The sequence below is a fragment of the Ursus arctos genome, unplaced genomic scaffold, assembly GCF_023065955.2.
Source record: "Ursus arctos isolate Adak ecotype North America unplaced genomic scaffold, UrsArc2.0 scaffold_22, whole genome shotgun sequence".
Classification (NCBI taxonomy): domain Eukaryota; kingdom Metazoa; phylum Chordata; class Mammalia; order Carnivora; family Ursidae; genus Ursus; species Ursus arctos.
In genome coordinates this window covers 5,322,030-5,339,145 of record NW_026622897.1, presented here as the reverse complement: position 1 = coordinate 5,339,145, position 17,116 = coordinate 5,322,030, and the positions used below count along the sequence as shown (strand labels likewise).

The following is a 17,116-nucleotide window of genomic DNA, read 5'->3' as shown; positions in this document are numbered from 1 at the left end:
ATGCTAAGAATCATAAAACACTGATTTCTTTAAGTCAAAAAAGACCTAAACAGAGATATATCATGTTCACAGACTGCAAGACTCCATGTGGTTATGAAGTCTGCTCTTCCTGTCTTGTACAGATGGAGGTTTCTGTGATCTGTCCTGCATGACCGACCACCCCGACCTGCACATGCGCAGGGAGGTTAAAGAATGTTGTCTGTGAGACTTGTGCTGCGTAAGTGACATTGGGAGCTGGCCTCCAGGTCAGAATTGGCCTTTCTGGTCTGGACACCAAGAGCTATAAATTTTGCCTTACACTCCGGCTCCAGGCTGGGCTGTTCCCCTACCCCCAGTGGAATCTGGGAAAGGAAGAAAACACACTTAGCCCAGGATCCTTGAATATGTAAAGATATGATAATATAGGAATGTGACTAGCTCCAAACTGCACGTAGGCAAACAAATGTTTAACTCCAAACTGTCCTCTGCCCTACAAATATAGCCCTTACGGGGATGGTCAGCTGGAAGTCTCACCTGTGAGGACGATGCTCCTCCCAGGCCTCTCAATCTCGACTCCTGCCTGGGCGTCTCCATGGGGCTTTCCCAGCTAATGAGGTTGGATGTTATAAGTACCCGATTTGATGTAACTCTGTCTTATTCTCCTTTACTGCTTAGTATTGCCCTCATCTATGCATAGATTTTCCTTCTCTTCTTTACGTTTCTATTAGATTTTCATAATATCAATAAAGTTTTTTTCCCCTTAGAAACTGAGAATATGGCTGCTGTGAATCTTTCCTTTAGAACACTTCCTTAACTGTTCAATAGATTCACTGCAATCCCTACCAAAATTCCAGCAGAGCTTTTTGTAGAAATCAATAAGCTAATTCTAAACTTCATATGAAAATTTGGCTTGGCCTCAGGGCATCTTCTTACCTCACTCTAAACTCTCCCTCTAGACAGTCTTATCTCTAACTGTGGGTTCCATCAATACCTCTACCAAATATGTATTCTGAACATAAACTTCACTTCTTGGGCACAGTCCTCATTACGGAATCGAGTTTCAGAGAAGGGAGCTAACTAGAAAAATAATTCAACCAAAGGGCCGATTATGAGAAGTTAACAATATGCTCAAAAATAAAAAGATAATTTCAGAAAACATGTCAGATGATGGAACCATAGTAAGGAGACAACAGCAAGGATTGCTTTTGTTTCAGTGAGACCCGTGGTTAGTAAAATATGCAAACCTGAATATTTAGGATGAACCATGGTGGTGAGAGATGTGTCACAGTGCCTGGATATCACTAGCCTATTCTCTACTAAACTTGTTGTGAGGGTCAAGTTTGGGACACACCTTTGCTCACGCTTAGAACAACAACAAAGGCCTGAGATGAAACCTAAGAAATTAATACAACAGCTAGGAAGGCTTTCAGTCATGTGGGAACAGCAGAATATACTGCAGGGCGCTGATTTTGTCAGTTTTACCATCCATGTATATCTTGTTTTGAAATGAGAGACTGACAATAAACAACACAGACAAGTGTCTTTTCATTTCATTAGCACAATTTTTCTTACTTTCCATGAAAAACACTGAGCTTCTAGATTTTCAGAGGTGATTGTATTAGAAGACTTTGACATATGGCTCAGAGTTACTTCATCAAGGCCAAATCCCATTTTCACCCATTGAACGCAATCAGACAGAAATGCTCCACCTCTGAAATCAATAAACTCAAATGTTTCAGTCTCCGACCATAACTTCCTTCCTTTGTGGTCTCTCAGTACCTTTCACCTAGAAATAAAAAACACTAGATTCCTCCCTGACACCCACTCTACTTATGTTATAGTCCCTGGGTCCTAACATCCTACTCTACTATTTTTGACCCCTATTACCTTGTAAGTGACCTGCTAAATGCCTAATCCAAAGGATAGGTTTGTGTTTTATCATTTCTACCACACTTAAAATGCCATACCCCTCCCAACCGGAAACTGCTGCTTTCACTTTTACAACACTTCGTCTCCTTCTTGGTTTTCTTCTTTGTCTTTTAATCAGGGTGGTTTAGGTGTCACTGATCTGGAAACTCACTACGCCCATAGCTATATTGTAGTGCACTGTAGTTTTTGGTTTACTCGTTTTCTCCACCACTGGCCTGTCAAGTACTCGAGAACAGGGATGGCTTCTTCCAATCGTGTCATTCCAGTTCTGGTAGAGACAATCACTTAAGAAGTCCATAATAAAGGAAACTAAGGGCTGGATTCTGTAACTATTTAATTTTCCTAACGTACTGTTAAACTGCAGTCACTTGGAGGATACAGATTCTGATTGATCTTTTGGTGACATTTCATTTCACAGAAAAATCTCACAAATAACAAACTTCAAAACATACCTAGCCACTGTTGCTGAGATATTTCACACCAATATTTCCTCACTGAGAGAATGTCCTTGAGCAGAATGTTGCTACAATCCGCTCCATAAACGGGACCATTAGATGAATCTTTCACTGTATCCATGATATAATTCAAGAGTTCTTGACATTTTAGTCTGGGTGCTCCTATTTAAAAATAAACAAATAAATGAAAACATATAAATCTTAAGAAACATAAGAACACTTAGAATTCCATCTATATAAATAATTCCATAGGGGACATTACTATTAACTAATCTTTTTCTCATAGAGCAGGGATTAGCAAACCATGGCCTGTGGGCAAAACGCAGCCAGCTGCCTGTTCCTAGAACTGAAGTTTTCCTGAGCAACAGTAGTGTCCGTTCATTTACATACTAAGGCTACTTTCATGCTACAACAGCAGAGCTGAGTAACTGATACAGAAACTATACAGCCTGGAAAGTCAAAAACATTGACTGTCTGGTCTCTTTACAGAACAAGTCTGCCGATCCCTACGGGAATATATAGCAAAAACAATAATTCACAATTTCTGGCACTAGACCTAAAATGATCCAAAGTTTCTTGGTACTTTTTACAAAGAATGAATTCATTAGAATAACCTAAGATTGTAGGGAGGATGGGGCACCTGGGTGGCTCAGTCACTCAAGCATCTGCCTTCGGCTCAGATCAGGATCCCAGAGTCCTGCTCGGCAGGACTGCTTGTCCCTCTCCCTCTGCTCCCCGCCCCCAACTCATGCACTCTTTCTCTCAAATAAATAAATAAATAATCTTAAAAAAAAAAAAAAAAAGATTGTAAGGAGGATATTTGGCTTTGAAAAACCAAATTACTTTCAATTCATACAAAAGCATTTGTAGCATATAAATATTCAAGGCTGTAATATTTCCAGCAAATCACACTGATGTTGCAGCTAATACTGTATTTCAAAATTAACAATCTTAAAACAGCATATAACGTTTTTTGTTATAAGTTGTGAGCAGATCGCAAATCATATATATATATGATTATATTCTAGTTTAGCCGTTTCTTATGAGGAGTTTAGTGTTTTCTTATCAAACTATAGTAAATAAACACTGACATAACCATGTATCATTTTTACTTGTGGCTTATATCAAACTTTCAGGCATCTGACCAATGATGAAATGCACAACCACATGTTCCTCTGCTGTAATGCCCGGTGCCCCCTCTCTTAGAGTCCTTGTAACATTCTTTTAACTGTAATATCTACTATATTATAACATCCCTAAGGAATTAATTAAACCCTATATGGCAACAGAGCCCAGTAACTGTCCTAAATAGTATTTGCTTAAATTAATGTCACGATGAAATATTTCCCTATGGTCTTAATCTCAACAAATTTCCTTCCTCCGCCAATTTGAGAAAGGTTTCAAGAATTATGCTGACATTCTTTTCTAAGGAAATCTGCCTCCAAAGGACAACTAAGTTGGCTAAAGGGAATTTAAGGAACCTCATAAAACTTAACATTTTACAAAGCTGGGCTTTCTACCCTCTAGGCTCCCTCTGTGCTTCGTGCAGAAGCAGACAAATGCCTACATAAAAGAACGAACAATATTTGCCTATTGGTTCCTTCCCAGCTGTCTTTTTCGAATTTGTTTCTTTCATCATACCTTGAATACCAATGCTACATAAAACTGGACATGTGTTTAAATTCCCAACAACTCCCCTACTCTTTGAAAAACATAAAGTGAGATGACATGATAGTAACACTCTGATTTTGTTCTGAGATTAAAGATGTTTCAATTACAAAGTCAAACTTGAAAGAAAAGGAAGCCTCAAATAAAAACACAACTTTTCAACCATTTAAATAATCTTACATTGATAACTTCATCTACTCATTCCTGTTTTCCAATGTGATCTCCACTTTTAATTTTGCGAATGAAGGTTTTTTCACCATAAAGCAAAACTATACACTGCAAACTTCTGTGGCGGGCTACAAATGGGCTTGGGTATCTTTCTCTCAAGAACTCTATAAGTACATATTAAAATCTGTTAAGAACCCAATGTTAGTAGCCAAGAGAACAAATTTTAATAAGAGCAGAGCTATCACTCAGGGCAAAAGCAGGTGCAGAGTATTTCTGTGTAGCTATCCTCTGTCTCCGCTGGAGCCCCTGGCCCAGGCTTGCCACTATCCACACAAACTGGCACCTCAGAGCTGGAAAATGAAATTGCTGCTAAACCATTGCTTTTTTTTTTTTTTTTTTTTAAACCATTGCTTTTTAGACTCAACTCTCATACCACTATCCCGACGTATCATTCACTAACCATCTGTATCCTTCAACTTAATAATGTTCACTGACACTGGGCTTTTCTAATTCATTTTATTCAGTTTTTTATTTCAATTCCAGTATAGTTACCATATAGGGTTATATTACTTTCACATGTCCAATATAATAATTCAATGGCTTTTCTGATTCTTAAACTAAAGTTGGTATCACAAAGCCACATCTTAATGTGTGAAGAGTAAAAAAAAGTTTGAGTCCAAGAGTCCCTAAACAAACATTTCTACTTCTGGCTTTCAGCGTTGTATGAAGCCCATTTCCTTATGTAAGCTTACTGGAATCCTGCACTTTGGGTCAAAAATATCAACTCTTTAAAATATCCACTGCACCAGTTCAAAATGGGAAATGTGTGGCTCATCAGGAGTAAAAATTTCTACTCAACAGTAAGCATAGTGTTAGTTAAGAGGGTGGGTTTTGACTGCCAAGAAAGCTAATGTGATCTCAAAATGAATTAGTAAAAGTATAGCATAAAAGATATGCAAGTCCTGCTCCACTCTGTACCAATCAGAATATAGCTATAATTGAGTCCTACACTTTGAGATATAATTAAACCGAAGAAAATTCAGAAGAGAGTGACACAAAACTAGGTCATATGAGCTGAAGGAAGTATATCTGTTTAGCTTAGAGAAGAGGACTCAGAGGAAATGTCACAGCTAACTTCGAATACCTCAAAGGATATCATTCTGAAAAAACTTTATCAGGATTTTTCTGCATTATCTCAGAAGGCAGAAGCAGTAAGGAGGACAGGTTTCAGTACTATTAAAGCTATTCAAAGATAGAAAAAAAAGCCTTAAAAGTATGTTTGATCATTAAGGCTAAATGCTAGGAACACAAAGAAGGGATCCAAGAGAATGGGTAGTTGGAATACTAATTTTTAATCCTTCCAACCTAGAGACTATCATTACGTGCCTGCACAAATTCCTCCAAATATTTGAACCGATCATATATTAAAAACCATTATATGTACTAGAAATTAGAGTTAGCACTCAACTTTTACCTCACCATTTTCCAACCAAACTCACGCAACAATAACCTTTTAAACCAGCTCCTTATAATAAATAACAGCACTTACTTTTATTTGCACATTTGATGAAGTACTTGACCAAACTACTGATTTCTTGCATCTTTTTCTGCCTAGTGGCTTGTGTTGAGGCTGATACACTTGGTTTCGCTGTTCGCAGACATTCTGTTTCTTTCTGAACATATTTCTGTAAAAATCTTCAAGAAAACAAAGAATTTCAGAAACTTATTAAATGCTTAAATTATTACAACATTTGAAAAATGCTTTACACCATCATAAAGAGAATCTCTTAGGCCACAATGCTGTGATCAATGTACCAGCTAAATAAAACAATTTTCTCTTTCAAGGCCTAAGCCCCACAATACCAATTTAAAGTCTGTTCTGCAAAGTTCTAAACTGTAACCTCTATGATTTTCTGTTGCTTTACTGTTTATTTTCTCATTTTATTATTAAAAGCTTACAATGCTATTAAGGCTCTCAGTTCTCTCTTGTTATTTTGTACACAACCCAACCCTTTCCCAGGCAGTTGGCAATGCTTCTAGCCTTTGAATGAAGCCTGCCTAGAAGATACTCATGATTACCTAGAAGTGCCAGGTGCCGAATGGACCTACCTGATCCACTTATGCAAAATAATACTCATCTTTAGATAGCAACTATTTTTCTGGTACTTGAAATAAACTAAGTAACCAGAGAAAAAGAAGCATGCATTTTTTATGTTATCTGCACTGAAGTCTGTAAGTGCATCCAGTACCAAGTACGTGGTAAAAATAAAAGTTCTAAACACTTAAGAACAAATAAATATACTTTCCCCTTGACTGAAAATGTTATTTCGATCTTCTCAGTATTCTACATTAGTTTAAAATATTTTATTCATTTTTCCTAAGCTTTACAATCTATTTCTAGATACAAATAGACTTAAGAGTTGAAAATTATGTCTTAATGTAAAAAGGCATCAATTCTGTTTGGCACTCTAGTCCAGCAATCAATTATCTTTCCAATGCCTGATTTTTTTTAACTGCATTCCTATGGAAATTATTCTGTAATTATTTTCTTATTATAATTTAACACGTAGCAGTTACTCAGAGCAATGCTTAAAGATGTAAAAGTAATAATAAAGCATTTATAACTTAATTTTATTTTCCAATTTGAAATAAAGTTTTTTTTAAAGTCTTTTGATTGAACTAATATGAAAGGAATTCTTTCTAATCTTGAGTGAGATCTAAGAACTTTTATTGAACAAATGGCTTAAAAACTTATTTTTCCTATATGATCATCCTTTAAAAATCATGTTTAAGATAAATATTAAGCACCAACTTCACATGCAAGGCACAACAGTATATAGGGAGCAAAGAGAAGTAAGACCTACACACACAAAAATATCACAACAAATAAAATATCACAAACAAAATAAAATGAAAGAGAAAAATAAAGACAGTAAAAAAAAAATGAGAATGGAATACCTAAAAACAGCATCCCAGTTCAAATATTTGGTTTGTTTGGAATCTGAATGTCGATCTAAATGTTGAACAGTTTCAGGATCCCGAATCAGGCGCTTAAATTTCTCAACTTCTTTCTGAAAATGAAAAAGAACACAGTAATGGGTTGCCAATCACACACTAATTTTAAGAAAAGATTAAATGTCGGTAATTTACTACCCTTCGTTCTGTAGCTCTATCATGTTCTAGATGACGGCAGCAAATAAGCAGATCATTAAGTGCTAAGCTCATGGTTCAGAATTTCAGAAAGCACATCACTGTAAAAAAAAAAAAACACATAAATGCAAAATTATTTCAAATTGTAGTATTAATATACAGTAAGATCAAACTGTACAATTAGAGGTATACTGTGATCAAACATACAATGATTTTTTTTTAATGTTTCCACATTCAAGTGAGATTTTCTTAGAATATATCAAAACAAAGCCTCAACATGCAAATGGGTACTTGTATGCACTAGCAGGATAAAAATAGGAAACATATAATTTATTGTTCTGAGACCTTTTCTAACAAACATGATAATTAAAATTTGAAAGATCAACAGAAGACAGCCAGGTCAAGAATAAGGAAAAGAAAAGGCTGCCTGGGTGTCTCAGTCAGCTAAACACGTCTGACTCTTGGTTTTAGCTCAGGTCATGATCTCGAGGTCGTGAGATCAAGCCTCCGCATTAACAGGCTCTGTGCTCAGCGCAGTCTATTTTGGATTCTCTCTCTCTCCCTCCTTCTCCCCACACTCCACGCCGAGTGCACACGCATTCTCTCTAAAATAAATGCACAAATCTAAAAATCTAAAAAAAAAAAAAAAAAAAAAGAAGAAGAAAAAGAAGAAGGAAAAGAGCATTTAAGGATTTAACACTGACCGGCTGAACTACATAACTCTTACTACTTAACTCTTACACGGAGTGACAAGACGTGTCATTTGCTGAGCCAAAAGCTCAAATTGATTTATGCTTTGGAATTGCTATGTAGGAGGTTATCAGAGCTAGTAAGCCTTGTCTAGCACTTAAGTCTCAACTGGCTTTCTGGTTCTCATTTAAACCAAAAACACAAGGACAATTATGCTCCTGTTTTAAAAGGGTATTAAATACTATAGTGCCAAAAATAAACTACATTTTACTATGCCTTAATGCCATTGCTGTAGCCCTCCTTTTAGGTTTTCTGACATAATCAGACCTTCCTTTGATGCCCTTTAAAAAAAAAAAACCCTCAAGAAAAGCATTTTTTGTCATTATTTCTGACTCTTGTACAGAGAAGCTTTTTGTTAGACTATGAATGTTTACAAAGAAAAAAAAACATACTTTTTTTCGTCTATGACTTATCTCAAGAGGAAAAAGAGGAAGGGGAGTTCTTTTCCCATCCATTTATATAAACTCCATTCATTCTTTAAAGATCAGGTATGTATCTTTACCGTTAACTTGCAGTCTTAAATATGGAACTGAGAGACCACGTCTAATCTTCCTACAAAGGAAGAAATCCCTCCTACAAATTTATTTAAACACTCTCTTTAAACACAGTGAGAGCACACTACCTAACAAACCCACCTATTTCGCTGGTAGATAGCTCTAATTTGCCTCTCCATTTTTATTCATTGTTGTTGTGACTCTCTCATCCCTATTACAACCTCCTTTACTCTGCTGTAGATTACAAGTTGTTATTTACCTGACGGTCTTTTTCATTTGATTGTAAACTTCTTGAGGAAAAGGACTATTATTTTTATTTTCCATTCCTTATGGTTTTATCTAGGACTCTTTCCCCTTCATACTCAATCTTGGTTTAAAACCCTCTTGATTGAGTCAATAAGGAAAATAAAACTGGGATTGTAACCAATGAAAATACCTTAACAATATCCATATTCAAAGAACCATAAACATAGGCATGTTTATATCTAAGTATACTAAAGGTGTTATTTATAATGTAAAAAAATGCAGGTTTACTGACCATTCAACACTTCCAGGAAGATGCAGCCCTAAACTTTCTTTTTTTAAAGCTGTGGTTTTTCTGTTCGTCTCCTTCTGTGCTCCTCTCTTCTGTTTCTCAAAGCTTGATTAATTTGAAGAAAACAAAACAGTTCAGTTAGGAAATGTTCTTTCACTGATACATGCAACAATATTTACCGGGCCACTACTTGTATAAGGTACTATGACAAGGGTAGCCAGACATATGAATTAAACAGAAATCCTTCCTTTGTGGAGTCATAACTGGTGGGGGAGAGCGACAATAAACGAGTACCCTGAAAAATCAATGCATAATTCCAAAGTATGATATATGATTTAAAGGAACCAAATATACAATAACAATGCAGAGGATCACTTTTGATAAGCTTCCAGGGAATACGTCTCAGCAGAGGTTACAACAAAGCTAAGATCGAACTGATGCCAATCACAGAAAGAGCTAGAGGACCAGTATTTCAGGGAAGGAGACTAGTACCACCCAAAGGTCCTATGATGGGAAAGTGCATGGTATGTTGGAGGAATTGAAAGAAAACCGAAGGAACTACAGAATAGTCAGCTAAAGAGAGTCAACAGATAAGGCTGAATTCAATCAATATATTTACCCAGAACTAAGCACCCCCAACAGGCAACTGAAACTACACATACTTCCTGAAAAACAGTCTCTGAAGTGGCAAGTCCAACCTTTCTTTTTAGATCTCATTCAAGTTGATTTCTTTGCAGAATCTGACAATGATGCCTACATCGCATCTTCCTGCATATAATTCTGCCCTTGGCATGCCATTCTTTTCTGGACTAAGTGTGGACTCTGTAGTTAGACTGTACTGGTTCAAATCCTAACCCTGCCCCTTACAGGACCTTGGGCACACTGGCTAATCTTTCTAAACCTCAGACCTGTCAATGATAAAACGATAAACAATACTAGGGCTTCCTCTAGAACAATACTAGAACTAGAACAATAACTAGAAAGTTATTGTTAAAGATTCACGTATGGGTTTAACACAGTGCCTGGAACACAACAAATGCTCAATAAATGTCACCAGTCACCATTCTCCCCTTTGTTTCCTCAGTCTCTCTTGATGGTTCCTCTGCCACCCACACCTGCAAGACTATCTCTGTCTACTTCCCCACCTGAGGTTCTCCCAGTGTGATCTCATCCACTCCTAAGACCTCAACATGCTGAAAATGCCCACATCTGTTTCATTAAACGCCAGACCTCACTCTTGAGCTTCTGAAACCTTCCACGCTTTGTGTCTTTACACGCATTTCCCCCTTCTGTCTGGAAGGCCCCCACCATCCTCCTCGGGGGCAAGTAAACAACTCGAGGTCTCCTCGCAGAACCTCGTTAGCTCCTCTACGAACACGGTTCTCCCTCAACAATCACCCTGAGCTCTAACAGTCCTTTTACTTCTCGGTACCTGATAAAAACAGCAGCGAACGCTCTTGAGGGCTCACCACAGGCAAGGATTATCACAAGGGAGACAGGACGGCGCGGTCACCCACATGACTGCCAAAACTCCACGGCCAGCAACAAAATTCCTGAGTCCGTGCTCTTAACCACGCCACTCTAGTTTAAGCCTCAGCAGATGCTCGAGGATTGAAACTAATCAAGAAAACGGGGAAAAACACGGTTAGTCAAGTCATCTAGGTACACCTGGGCCATAACAGGGGCAGGGAAAGGGGACGCGCACGAGCGTGCAACGGGGCACCTGGAAGAAGGTTCGAGGCTAAGCCCGCTAGGGGCTCGGAGAGAGGGCGGGAGAGAAACAGCGCAGCGAGCAGGGAAGATCCGCTCCAGAGCAGCGGGTGAGACCGACCACCGGGGGGCTGGTCACAGCGGCTCGGACACCCCTGCAGCCCCCGACGCAGATGCCACTGCCCGCTTTCCACGCCCCTAACGGTGCTCAGCCAAAGTGGAATTTCCTAAAGCGGCGGCATCTGCAGCCTAAATCCCGGCTCCACTCGCCTTCCTCCTGCGGCCCAGCGCCTCCAGCCAGGTGGACACCCACTATTCCCGCTTCCGGTTCAAACACGGCGTGACCGCGCAGCCTGGGTCTCCCGAGGAAGAAGTCAGGGTCATCACCCGGGAGCGGTGACCATCTGCTCATGCGCGCCGACCCCCGCACGCTCTGCGCTCCCTGCGCTCGCTCGCCTCAAAAACATTCGCCTCGTCTGAGCAAACGCGCCTGCGCGTTGCCCGCCAGTGGCGTGCGACCTTGCGCTCGCCGCCCGCCCCCTGGCCCAGGCCGCGGCGCCTGCATCCCACCTCCTCGCCACTTTCGGCCCCACCCCTCCTAATATGAGGACGGAAGTGACGACAGTTCCGAGGGGAACGGAGGCGGGTTTCATTTCGGCGCCTTTCTTTCTCCGGCGGAAGCGATTGGCGGACGCGGGGCGAAAGAGGCGGGACAAATTGCCGCGGGTTCAGTGCCGCCACTGGAACCGGGAGATGCGGCGCAAGAGCTGTCGCTGTGTTGGCTTTTACCTGAATCTCGTCTCCTGTGGCGGTTCCTGTGGCGGCTTCGGTCATGCTATTACCTTCAGACATAGCGCGGCTGGTACTGGGTAAGCGCGGACGCGGGAAGGACGGGTAGTGGACCCGGCTGAGCAGGACGGAACGACCTTTGGGGCCAAAGGTTCTCCCCGGGGTGGGGAAGCTCTGGGGTTCTGCCTTCCCGCATGCAGGTCGAGACCTGCGGCGGTTCTCCCTTGAGCCGGGCGCTCGGGCAGCGTAAGCCTCTTTGTGTGCGGATGCTGCGCTTTTCGGAGGCTGCGTGGCGAGGGGAGGGCCGAGGAGAAGCGCGGGGCGGAACACCTGAGGCCCGGGTTCGGAGGGGGAGCCAGGCCTGCAAGCCTCGTCGGGACCCCCGGAAGGAGACTTGTCAGAGCTGGGACCAGATTAGGGAACACGAGGACGTCCCCGGGCCGGCCAGTCTCGTACAGAGACCTTGGCGACGTCCTTCTCATGACTCGCCCCGATAACGACGAATTTGGGGGCGAACGTGATCTTCCCTGTCCATCCTTCGCCTTCCCTCCCCGAAGTGACTGGTCCAGCGTAGGAGGTCTGAAATGCCAGCTGCATGTTGTAAAACAGCAGCAATTCCTCATCTTTCGACCGGCCAGAAATTTCACGGAGGAAAGAAAATACCTTCCAGTTGAACGTGTGCTAGTCCTACTGGTTCGTTTTTCCTCCATTTGAGGACGGTTGGTGTCACGGGCTTGTTGTCAGGGCGTATTGTCTGTGTGGGGAAACGGGTTTTGTGGTTGTGTGTCCCCGGGAAGAATCGAGAGGGTCGTGCTGCTGGGAGCGAGACCCTTAGGAAGCTCAGACCCCGAGCCAGCGGTTTGCAGACCTCTTACGCGACACCTCTGAAAGTAAATGGTAAACATCTCTGATGAAACTTCCCGTAGTGTCCGCAGGATTTACTGTCGTTACCCTATTGTTAGAAAGATCCCATTTGTCGTCTTTTTTAAATACTCAGCCCTGTCGGGAAAACTGACCTTTGTGCTCGGGGCTTTTGGTGAGCACATTTTGCAGGAAACAGGAGAGGGTAACGGTTGCACAGTCCCTTTTTAGAAAAACTTAAGGACTTAAGTTTTAATTAATATTTTGTTAATGTGTGGTTAATCTTTTGCCTGCTTTATCAGAACTGAATTATCAATAGTTAATCTATATCTGTGAGAAGAAGCTGTCTTGTAATTGTTACATTTATTGGGACAATATCGAAACCAATTTAAAGTAGACTTTCATACTGTTCAGGATAACATTGGCGTACTTTTTTTTTCCTCCAGGTATATCTTTTAAGGATTTTTGAGTTTTAGCAGTTTGGTAATCCACTCCAGTTTCAGTAACTATAGTCTTTAACGGGTTTTCTCACCTTGGCCCTATTGACATTTGGGGCCAGGTAATGATATATTATGGGGAGCTGTCCTGTGCATTGTGAGATGTTTAGCAGCATCCCTGGCATCTATCCATTAGATGTCAGTAAGACCCCACTCCCACTCCCACCCCCACCCCTTATGACAGGAAAAGAAATGTCTACAGATATTGCCAGTGTGTTCCCTGGAGGGCAAAATCATCCCCAGTTAATAACAACTGATCTTAGAGCAATATGATTTTCTAACTGGAATAATTCACACCAAATTGTATCCTCCACAAACCAGCTGCTCTGCTTGACTTCTACTTTTTTAATGGATAAAAATTCCAAATTCATTGTTTCTTACACTAAAAATTCTTTGTCATTCATATTCCATTTTAATTGCCACCAATCATACTTAATATACCCCCCCCATGCCTTCTTTGGGACTTCTGTCGTGGCTTCTGATATAGTTGTGCTATTGATATTTACTGTTAAAAAAATCTTCCTGAAGCGTTCATACTACACGTATTCTAAAAGAAAAAATTGCAGTTACCAAAATTTCAAGTTATGCAAAAGAATACATGATACAAAAAAAGAAAATCTCCCCACATTCTTACTCTTATTTAATATTATGTCTTGAAGCTCATATCAGCACACAGAGTTCTATAATTCCAAAACTTCGAGGCTTAAAATTGTAACAATTATTTTGTCCTGATTCTTCATTCAGTACCCTCTCCCTATCTTCACCTCTCTTTTTATTGACTCCTTTTCTTCATAATGTTCTTTAAAGAAATCTTTGGGTGCTTAGTATCAAACCCTGCTAAATGCTAAGAATAGAGAAGTAGTTCCCCTTAGAGTTTACTTAATTAGGTTTCCTTATGCTCAGGCATGTGCCCCTCCCACACACACAAACCCGAAAATACCTTACTGAGACCTCATCACACAGTCTGTGTAACGCTCTGTGTCACCCTTTTACAAATCAAAAAATGAACTCTACTTCCCGCCTGCCTTTCATTCCTCAACATACCATACTGACTTGAACCTCACTACATGTAACCAGCCCTTGCTCCTCAGCTACATCCAGCTGTTGTCTCGCTGGAATTTCTGTAAATATTCTACAGGCCAAAATACATCAAAGTGTTGCTTATTACCCTTGGGACACCACTTCGGTTTTCTCAGTATGTTGTACAAGGTGTTCTGTGGAACTGATCCTGCCCGCCTCTCCTGCTTGATCTCAACTTTTCAATGTCTGCCCTGTGCTCCAGGCATACCAACTACTTGGAGTTTCTCCAAATAAAGTCCACACTCTTTAAAAACTTTTCTAACAGGTATAACTATTAATGTCTCCTTACGTGCTTCCCTTATTTACCATATTTTATTGTTGCTTGTGTTTACTTATTTTTGTGAAATATACATGACATAAATATATACAATATTTTAGCCATTTTTAAGTGTACAGTTCTGTGGCATTAAGTACATTCATATCGCTCTCTAACCATCACCATCATCCACCTGTAGAACTTCATCTTCCCAAACTGAAACTTAACTTTTGTCCTCAATTTTCTTGATCCGGGATTAAGAAGACAGGCCTTGAAAGTTCTTGGAAGCCCCCAAAACTAAAGGTTTATGTCAGGTGGGGCATTCTTATGAATGAAGGGGCGAGAATATTTTTTGGATTTCTAAATAGGTTTGTTCTTTCTGTGTGAGTCAAAATCCATTCAGGAAGACTGAAACCAATCTGCGTATTTAACGTGGAGGGATCTAATGAGGGAATTGGTTACACTGGTGATAGAAAAACTAAGAAGACAAGCTGCGTATGTGAGCCAACTCAGAGGGTAGCAACAGCAGGAAGCCCCTGTGATAATCAGGTGGACTAGGAGAAATGAAGCAGTCCAGAGGCTGGGTTTTCCTCTCTGTGGAAGATGGAAGGTAGACTTTTCTGGTGAGGGACCGGTAGTCACAGAGGAGAATCTACTAAGGCAAAGAGGGAATGGGAGGAAAACAACATGGCTTCTTCCAACTGCCCTCCAGTCTCCCACCAGTGCTTCCCATTGTTTGAGCACAGTCAGAAGCCAGCTGACAAGGAGCCTAAGAAACATTGCCTGCGTGGGGTCAGGTTTCCTATCATACAGCTCAGAGCAAGAGAGAGAGAGGAAGAAGAGATTTGAAGACAAACAGAATCAGAATTGACACACCTGAAAGGTCACAGAGCCACTGATCATATTCACCTTTATTTCACTAAGATATTATAAATTTAGTAAATATATATAGAAGTGCAACTCTGATCATAACATTTTTTTTCCTTATTGCATATCTGTCATTTAGTCAGATTGTTACTCTGTTTTCTGTTATTCAGATTGTGTTTATATCCTATTAATTATGCATAAAAATGTCATTGATGACATTTACAGCTTTTTTGGATCCTTACCCATTCTGTCTTTTCAGTTGTATCTCCAGCTGTTCTCCATCATATACATTGTGCTTTCTCCAAACTGGGCACGTTCCCTGAACATGCTCTCCATGTATGCTTTTCACAAGCTTTTTTTGGATTCCCCAACCATCCTTCAAGACTCATCTCTTCTTTGCAACATTCATAATTTTCCCCAAGTTGGTAATACTTTCTCAAGTCCCTCTCCTGTAAAATTAAGTCCTACTGTCTTAGCAGCCTTGCTTTGCATTAGTTACTTCCATATGTATCTTCTGGGTCCGTTTAGATAACTTCTTCATAGAAAGAAACTTTGTTATTTGTGGATCTAGTAATAATAAGGCACTGTAAGTCTTCCCAAGAATTGCTTACATTTTTAAATAATAAATAATTCAAAAATTCCTGGGAAATTATTAGAATATGTAAAGGAGATATTTTCAGGTAGGGGGATTTGATATTTCTTGCTTTCTTCATCAGGCTCCATTCTCTTTAGTTTTTCCTCTCCATAAATTAGAAGAAGAGAAGGCAGATTCTTGGCATCTCAGTTCCTAAAATTTGAAAACTCTAGATATAGTTCGGATTTTATCTTTACTTCTCTTTTCCAGTTGTATTTCCCCTTCAGTCTATTTAATTTGTTACTCAACAATAGGCAGAGGACAATATTAAGAAAAAAGGAAACTCAGGCATGCTTTCTTACCCATTTGTACATCTTTGTCAGTAAGTTTACACAAAGGATAGTTATTTTATTCTGAAGTTTTTAGGAGTAAAAAGAAACAATCACTAATGCTAATTGAAGAGTAATTATTTGCATTATAATAAGAGATCATTGCGCCCTGCTTCATATTTTCATTGTAAAATTTGATATTTGGAATAATTTATAGCTAAAACTTCCCCTATTATTCTGATAGAGGATTGATTACAATCAAGTACTTAAGAATGATAAATAAGATTTTTATAAGCAAATAAGTAGTTAACTGTATATTGATAGTTAATATTGAAGTACTCAATTATTACTTTACAGCATTGTTTTGGAACTCGTAGGACAAAAGTAAAACAAAATACATCAAGTCTAATCTAAAATATGAACTCGGGCACCTGGGTGGTTCAGTCGGTTAAGTATCGGACTCTTGATCCCAGCTCAGCTCTTGATCTTAGGATTGTGAATTCAAGCTGCTCATTGGGTGCCACATTGGGCATGGAGCCTACTTAAAAAATAAATAAAATAAAAAATAAAAACGGGGGCACCTGGGTGGGGCAGTCAGTTAAGCATCTGACTTTTGGTTTTGGCCCAGGTCATGATCTCAGGGTCCTGAAATTAAGCCTCATGTGGGGCTCTGCTTGGACTGTGCTGGAGATTGTGTACCCCTATCCCTTTGCCCCTCTCACTTTGCTCTTGCTCTCTCAAATAAATAAATCTTTAAAAAATAATAAAATGGGAACTCTAGATTGCCCAAAAGTGGGCATGTTTTTTTCGTTTTGTTTTTTAAAAATTTGTGGGCTTTTTTTTTTTTTTTTTAAGAATTTATTTTTAATTTCTACACCCAACATGGGACTCCTTCTTAAAATCCTGAGATCAAGAATTTCACATTCCACCGATTGAGCCAGCCAGGTGCCCCTGAAGAATTGGGTTTTTTTCATCTGAAGCAGTCATCAGCCTGGATGGTATATTCTGATTCCACCATCCAAAAC

The 17,116-nt window shown here is 39.9% G+C and overlaps 2 protein-coding genes across 8 annotated transcripts in view; one reads left to right on the top strand and one right to left on the bottom strand.

The window, feature by feature from the left end:
• The window catches only part of ATM (ATM serine/threonine kinase), a 125,167-nt gene extending 113,838 nt beyond the window's left edge, over window positions 1-11,329 (bottom strand). For 2 of the 4 annotated variants that reach the window (XM_048217204.2, XM_048217207.2), the window contains exons 1-7: window positions 11,109-11,329; window positions 10,561-10,745; window positions 9,132-9,233; window positions 7,353-7,450; window positions 7,158-7,270; window positions 5,749-5,894; window positions 2,361-2,525 (exon numbers count right to left, since the gene is read on the bottom strand). In XM_048217204.2, coding sequence (XP_048073161.2) covers window positions 2,361-2,525; window positions 5,749-5,894; window positions 7,158-7,270; window positions 7,353-7,424 — 496 coding nt within the window. In that variant the 5' untranslated portion in view covers window positions 7,425-7,450; window positions 9,132-9,233; window positions 10,561-10,745; window positions 11,109-11,329. Of the gene's footprint in view, window positions 1-2,360; window positions 2,526-5,748; window positions 5,895-7,157; window positions 7,271-7,352; window positions 7,451-9,131; window positions 9,234-10,560; window positions 10,746-10,851 lie in introns of all 4 variants that reach the window. The other 2 variants (XM_026505820.4, XM_048217209.2) reach the window with 2 other exon arrangements.
• Window positions 11,327-17,116, top strand: part of LOC113260099 (protein NPAT) — a 51,137-nt gene continuing 45,347 nt past the window's right edge. For 2 of the 4 annotated variants that reach the window (XM_048217210.2, XM_044386694.3), the window contains exon 1: window positions 11,495-11,707. In XM_048217210.2, the coding sequence (XP_048073167.2) occupies window positions 11,671-11,707 (37 nt within the window). In that variant the 5' untranslated portion in view covers window positions 11,495-11,670. Of the gene's footprint in view, window positions 11,708-17,116 lie in introns of all 4 variants that reach the window. The other 2 variants (XM_026505823.4, XM_044386693.3) reach the window with 2 other exon arrangements.